This window comes from Cynoglossus semilaevis, chromosome 1 (assembly GCF_000523025.1).
Source record: "Cynoglossus semilaevis isolate Cse_v1.0 chromosome 1, Cse_v1.0, whole genome shotgun sequence".
Lineage (NCBI taxonomy): Eukaryota > Metazoa > Chordata > Actinopteri > Pleuronectiformes > Cynoglossidae > Cynoglossus > Cynoglossus semilaevis.
Window position 1 is genome coordinate 23,320,657 of NC_024307.1, and position 7,648 is coordinate 23,328,304.

Genomic DNA, 7,648 nt, shown 5'->3' on the forward strand with positions numbered 1-7,648 from the left:
GTGATGGGGAGGAAGGGGCTTCATAATGATGCTGCAGAACAATTAAGAGAGAGGGGCCAGGTTCCTTAATGAATCTAGGTTTAATTACTCCAATATGGATGATTAAAATCACACGGAACAAATCATTTTAAAGTAACACGTTACTTCAAACTCAAACTTGTTTCACTTTTACTGACAGAATTCCAAGGGAAAACAAAATAAGAATCACAAAAAAACATTGAAAATATTTCAATGGAATTTTAATTTCAGATTTTCAAAAGTAAAATAATTAGTGTTAAGAATGTAAAGAATGTTTATTGGAAAAAAAGTCACAATGAAAAAATAATTAGACAAATTCTGCCTCTGATCTGAACGCTGAGGTCAAAGTCAAAATTGTAAATTTGATCTCAAGGTCTGAGATTGTAGTACGTGATCAGAATCTAAAGCATTGTTTCCAAAAGCTAAAATTCTACATTGAAAACACGATTAGAATCTCGTGGAAAAAATGTGAAATGTGAAAAAGGCTGGATTGAGATGATCAGTCAAATCACTTTGATTACTTTGATCGCTCTGATTTTTTTTATATCATCCTTAGTATTAGATTAATACTAATTGTGACCAAACCAATGTCTAAATCAAATTGTATGAGCCTCATCAAATTAAAACGGAAGAAAAATTATATTAAAAATTATTCAAAACATAATTACCATTCACCAAACACAGCCGAGACAACTTTCTATTGTTTTGACACAAAAAACTCACACATTTACCTCAGACAAATGGAATGAAATGGAGAACGGACACCCAGTGAATGTTTCCCGGGAAATCCAATAAGCTCACTCAGGCATTACAGAGACAAGACAGATGCTCGATGTGAAGAACAATCGATGCCAAACCTGCAGCACACTCACACAGTGCAATATGGTGCAGCCAATGTATCGATATTGATGCCCTTACAGGGAAGATAAATGTGCCATTTTGGGCTCCTCAGCTTCCTAAAAGAAAAATAAATGATTTCTGTTGCATTAAATCAGCAAGTTTCATCCAGACAAACATTTGAAGGTTATGGTCATTACATTTTTTTTGTCTCTGGGTAGAGATTCTGAAGGTATGTGACTTGAGAACAGGGACATTTTTCCTTGTTTAAATCATAACCGTCTCACTGGGCTGGGAGTTGAACTTCTACCTATTTAGTGTAGTTAGTAAATAAACCTTGGATTTTAATGTACCTAATGTTTCATGGCAGCTCCTTGTTGTCATACCTTATACAGCAATGCACAAGGACACGTTCACTGTTGTTTCTTATGCAGTCTCCATCAAGTCTTGCCTGTTTAAAGTCCATTCTATTATTATGATTCAGTGTTGACCAACTAATGGTCCGGTCAACCTTTTGGAGACTGAACCACTGTTTCTGCCCATTTTCCTTTCCTTCACTGTGTGTTTTGGTGTGGTCCGTGTGCATGAGTGGGCTGTCATCTCCATGCCGACGATGTGCTGACAGGTTGATAGTGGCATCGGAACTATCTTGCTGTCCCTTCTGAAGTGGTACTTGATCGGTACTTTACCAGCAGTAGATCAATTGAATGGAAATGACATGGTTCAAACTTGAAGAAAAATGAAATACTATTATATTTGACATTAGTATGGCTTATAGCTTGACCATAATAATAAATGCCCTTTTGACTTTTTGAAAAAGTTATATTTATGTTACATCTAAACCAGATATTGTATCTAAACCTTCTGTTGTTTTCCTGCACCAAAGTCCATAGCGAAAATAAACATTTTAAGCCCATGGTGATAGTGGAGTCAATGCCCTAATGCTGCTTCATTTGGTTAGTTTGGGGTGAATGATAACCAAGTACTTGATCACAAATAAGTCACAGAAAACTCAATTACAGTGACTAAAGGAAGCAACACGGCTCATCAACTCCTATGTGTTGTGATGAAAAATTGCTAATTTCGTCTATGGACTTTATTGCAAGGAGAAAAGGGATCAACAATACACAAATCTTCCTTTTTGGACAGGTGACAAAGAATCAAACACTAAACACCAAACTGAGGGACGTTTGTCTCCCCATGAGTTGATCAATGAGTATGATGAGATTGTTGTGTCAAAGGTCACTTTCACATATAATAGCATTTTAGACTGGTAGCCAATCAGATGTGACTTTAACTAAATTAAACTGTTATTTTTTAGTACAAACAGAGTCTTGTCTTGGATCGTCTCTGTCAGAAAATGTCTCCTCAGGATTCTGACTTTCTTCAGGATTTCCAGTGCAGGTCTTTGATGTGTAAGTGCTGGGTTATGCCTTTCAAAGATGTGCTGCCGGTGTTTCTGTGTTGGCTTTGCTTCTCCCCGGCCCAGCGATCGGCCGGTCTCTCTCCTCCCACAGTGTGACGCCGTCACAGGCACATATTTGTTTGGGGTTTTGGAAAAGGCCGGCGGAACGAGCAATGATCCCACAGGCCAGTCTGTAAATTAACAGAAAGAATATAAAGGCCTGCCTGCAATATTGCTAACAGGGTAATATCAAATTTCGTGCACCAGGTCAAATGGTTTGCATGGTCTTGACATTTTTATAAAAAATTAGATAAAAAAATAGCAGAACAAAAATGATGACAACTCCTCATAATGGTGAACCTACCTTTCCCCTGAGTTTCCCGTCTGTCTGGACAGAGGGTGACATCCTCGGCCAAGGTCGTCTTCACCCGCGTCCACCACCAGTGATCGGCCAATCACGTCCCACACCTGCAGCGAGGAGACAATGTTTTAGAGAGCAGCCATCTGGGGACGTCTGGAAAAATGAGATTCTGCCATGTGTGATATTTAAACGTGGCATCAGGAAACAAGCGACTGCAGGTGCCGACTGTGTGACTTACCTTCAGCAGAGTGTCTTCTAGTCTAAATGAAGCCCTGCCATCTGGTCCAGCAGTGATATTTCCCAGATCACCTACGTGCTGCAGGAACACACCACATGGACAACATGAATGAGAGGACCACGGAGTAAGTCAGGAAGAAGTGCCTCAGTCTGACAGCAGACTGCTCACTGAAACACTTCACAACTGCCCCTGTGGGAAAACCTCAGAAGGTAATCACATACCGCACTTGGCTTTTTGTCCAAGTTTCGTATCATCCATGGAGTGATTATGTCAAAATGTACGAGAGAGGTTTTTTTTAAATTTACTGCAGGGTTTCCTGCTGTTACTGAAGGATGTGGCGACAATTTGTTTTGTAGCACAGAGTTAAAGGATTTTCTTAATGGAAAGGGATTTGTTCTTACTCTCTCTGAGTCTCCAGGGCCACCGTGTTGTCTTCCAAACGGGTTGTAGTGTTCTCCACAACTGCAGAACGGGAGAATCTGAGTTTAACCAGGGTTCCTACTCTGCCCAACAAAGTAATATATCAGGATGCTGTTACAACATGACACAGTAGTAATAGTGTTAACTCCAAAATACTTTTTAGCTGGTAAAAAATACACCTTTCACAAAATGCTTATTTTCTATTTTTTCATTAATTGAATGAATGGAAAATTGGTCATATTTTTTCCAGGTTTCCCAGGAGGCAAATCATGGGTTCATGGGCACCCATGATTTACAATTACATATTCTTTATGATGTTGGTTGAAGTTATTCTCTGGTGTGGTATGCTATTTTGGCGCATAGATCCGACCTGTTGCAGTCCTGCGTGAGGTCCCCGAGTGTGTGGACATGAAGGCCGTGGTGTCCAGGCTCCAACCCATCAATGGTGCCATCGATCAAGCAGCGCTCCTGTGACAACTGCAGGAAACGCACCACGCCCTGGACATTTCCAACTCCAGCCAGCATGGCCACGGCTGCTCCCAGATCTGTCACAGAGGGGACATCCATCACCGGCTGCACCGCCTGTGCATTGATAAGTTGTTCAACTTCACTCCTGTCCCCTCTTACCACGCTCAGAGCCACCGATGCCCTTCAGTACTGCTCGACATCCTGTGCTCTCTATTAGGGCCTGCACCTGAGCGCTGGTCAGAACTGAATCCACCAACACCTGCTCTTTGTTTACATCAATGCTGAGGGATGTTATTCCTGCAAACACGTGTAAATAATAAACTTAATATTAAACTGCGACACAGTCAGACAGACAAGCAGGAAGGCAGAGCTGGAAGAAGGACCTCATGTGGTGATTTTCCTTTTTTTTCTTTCACAGACACTCCTGTTTTCCAGTTCTAAAAACATGAATACCAGTAAGCAGCTTCCATTACCTTCATACATGCCATCTAATCAACATGCAGCTCTTTCTCACCTGGTTTATCCTCCAGTGCAGCTCTGACTTTCTGTGCACAGCTCTCACATGGCATCTGCACTGCAAACTCCAGCTGTGGAAGAGAACACTGTTTAGAAAATGTTTTCAGGTTTAATTTATATTTATTCACAGAATAACTTTAGTTTGGAAACGGATGTCCTGATCACAGTCCTTTATATGTAACTTGTTATGTTACACCGTAACACCGTAGTCGTTAAAATGCCATACATGTAACATCCCGTGTCTCAATGAGATAAGGCTAACTTCTAACAGTTCGTGGTGTTAAGATCGGCTTATCAGACACAGTGTGTATGTGACTAAGAACCAACGTGATCTTTTCTAGAAAACATGGAGTTTTGGGATAAATTAGCTTCATTTTAGATTGCAGCAACAGAGCACAACATGGTTCATATAAACTGACAGTGTCAAAAGTTACAAGGAACAGTGACCGTGGACTGTTGAAATTGTAGTCGTTGCTCAGCGGTATTAATTTAATAAGTTGTAGTTAATGCAAATAAAAATGGACGAATAAATGGTTACGAAATAACGACTACAACACCCCCATCAGACATTGTTTTGGTTAAACGCTGTTTTCCTGCGATTTGTTGCTGTTGACCGTGACTCAGCAGAAAGAAGTGCGTCACAGACGCCGGTCAAACCTTGGACGGTCTCTCTGACTCCATTCTGCTACCGCTCGCTGCCGACTGTGACAGAAAAACGGACCCAAACAGTAAACTTCCCACTTTTCTACAGGCGGAAGAGAACCACCGGCTGCTGCTGGGCGCCGCCATATTTGTGAGGGCGCAGTCTCGCTAGCGCTATCAAGTGTTCATTATCCGAAACTGCAGTGGACTAACATAACCGATTTCAGTGGGATTTAAAACTGTATTTTGAAAATACATTTTACTTACTTTTTGGCTAATTTTCTGTTATTTATCGTATCACGACCGTTTATTAGTGAATTATTAACCTAAATATGAGTAATTTTAAGGCACTTATAGACAATTGTTTATATTTTCATTTTTATACTTGTAGCATTTCAATGCTTGCTCAACGGTTACTCTGTTTGACTAACATCTCGTTATTTGCCTGTTTAATGCTTAGTTAATTTTTTCATTAGTCTACCCGGTTTTACTTACGTTGTAACAATTATTGCAATTTTTTTTACTAACCTTTAGTAATTTAGTTATGTTTTGGCTACATTTTACCAAAGCTTTAGCCACATTTTAGACCAATGTGTAGCATGTGTATAATTTATGTGTTAAATCTGTGTTTAAACTACAATATATTAAGCTTATTTATTTATTATTAGTCAGTTGCTGTTCTTTGGGATTTTTATTTCCCGCCCCTCTTTTTTTTTTTTTGGTTTTTTTTTTCCCCCCCCCTGCCATATTTTTTAGTTACGTTACGTCTTAGTATAAAATTTGAAGAGTTAGCTTTTTTGCAAATTTCAGCAACTGTTGCTGGTTTATCCCACTTTAATCTGTAATTTTCCCCCTCTAATTTAGCCCATGAGGCACATGTTTTGTAAATCACTGTATTTCAAAAGTATTTGTTTAGCAAAATTAAGGAGCATCCACCGAAGAGAGCCTTTAATTCAAAGTCCCAGAGTAGAAACTTCTGCTGAGAAAGCAAACATGGTAAATGCCTGCATAAAATTCAAACAATATCATCTTTTACCTCTACAGCCTCTATGTTACAGTTTTTATGTTGCATTAAAATGAATGGGGCTTTAGGGGTTTTCAGAAATCCTTGCCAGATGCCCCCGTAGGTGAAGGTTATCCATAGTGGATCATTTTTCTGTTGTTGCCATTGAGGATGTGGATGAGAAGCAAAGAGCATGAAGGTTGGAGGAGGTAATGATGATTGCGCCCTGCAGTGTGTGTGCTGTGGACATACTCTGCTGCAATTTCATAATGTGTATAGATTATTATTATTGCTGCTGCAGAGTCCGGCAGAAGATTAAAGATCTGTGTTCTTACAGATAGGGCAATAGCAATAGGTGAATGTGGATGAGTGTGGGTGACTGTAGTCAAGGATACAGAGAGTGACAGATAAAATCCTCTTTGTTGAAGTGGTGGTCTGTATAGTTGACGAAAACCATTGGTTATGGATAAAAACAGAGAGACATTTATTCCCACATAAAGATACCTGGTGAGCCTCTGAGCACTGAATACATGAATACATGTAGTGTTTTAGCTATTTTAAAATATAAATATTTAACATTTGTCTTTGCCTCATGGCTATCTGCTACCTTCTGACATGGTGTTTTTGGCTAACCTCTAGTCAGGCAGTGGTGGCTTGGTGTTTGGGGAAGTGGAATTGGGTCCGGAGGGTTTCAAGTTGGAGTCCACCAGCTGCCCAGTTCCCACTGAGGTGCTCTGTCATGGCTCCGTCCCCCCTCACTGCTCCCTGGTTCTTAAAGCTGCCGCCTGCTGACTGTGGTGATGGGTTAAAAACAGAGGTCACATTTGGTGGTGTGCAGTGGTGAGCTGTGTCACAGTGACAAGGAGTTCACTTTCTTTCATTGTACTTACTTAAGTAACTTTTGCTCATTTAAGGCTAATTCCTAACTATTGCTGCTACGATTTCTTAGCTGTTTCTGAGCATTTTGAGTGTTAACTCTTTGGCGGACTTGTGTAAGTTGTACAATATAAGTTTACACTTTTTTTAGTCTGAGTGTCTTTGTTTCAGCTACTGCTGTATACTCGGGTACATTTCAGATAGTCTTTAGCTAATCTGGATAGTTTAGCTAAAGAATAACTTTAACACATGCAATAAAGGCCAGAAAACAAAACTGAAACTTGGTGTAATAAGGAAAAAGGTTTCAGAATTTTGAGAAAAATATACAATTTAGAGCTTAATGTAATTTTATGAGGAAATATTTCAGCAAGCATTGGGATATAAAAGAAATGTAAACAATTAATTCACAGATGAAATATGTAAAAAAAAAAATCTAGAAAAGTGATTTATAGTCACCACATTTCCCCCTTGTCCCATTCCTCTGTGGAGCCAATGAAAGCCATTTGAAAAAAGAACAATGCAGTGATGTCCTACATTAGCATCAGTGTTCTCACTGAGAAGGGCCACTCATTACTGAAGGGCATGGGGGGTGGGGTGGGGTGGGGTGGGGCAATAACATCACCCTGGACTGAGAGAAAACACTGCTCAAAAACATGACTTTTTTGGTTTCTTGGCTACCTGAAAGCCTTTTTAAAATCTTTTTATCTGCCAACTTTCACCTAGATTTTTTGAAATATTCCTTTGGTTTTATATTTTTGGCCAATTTTAACTAGAATGATCTTTATCTTTTGGTCTATTTTTCAGTGGTTTTTGATTTATTTATGTTTATTATTTACTTTATTTATTTGTTTATTTTTATTGCTA

The 7,648-nt window shown here is 39.5% G+C and overlaps 1 protein-coding gene across 1 annotated transcript; it reads right to left on the minus strand.

Annotated features, from left to right (window-relative positions):
• Window positions 1–1,656: 1,656 nt before the first annotated feature.
• ccs (copper chaperone for superoxide dismutase) lies at window positions 1,657–5,074 on the minus strand. The gene is made up of 8 exons (XM_008320833.3): window positions 4,921–5,074; window positions 4,262–4,334; window positions 3,907–4,044; window positions 3,650–3,824; window positions 3,261–3,321; window positions 2,860–2,937; window positions 2,625–2,728; window positions 1,657–2,451 (listed from the first exon to the last, which is right to left on the minus strand). The coding sequence occupies exons 1-8, from the start codon at window positions 5,050–5,052 to the stop codon at window positions 2,292–2,294; spliced, it is 921 nt and encodes a 306-aa protein (XP_008319055.2). The 5' UTR covers window positions 5,053–5,074; the 3' UTR covers window positions 1,657–2,291.
• Window positions 5,075–7,648: the final 2,574 nt, after the last annotated feature.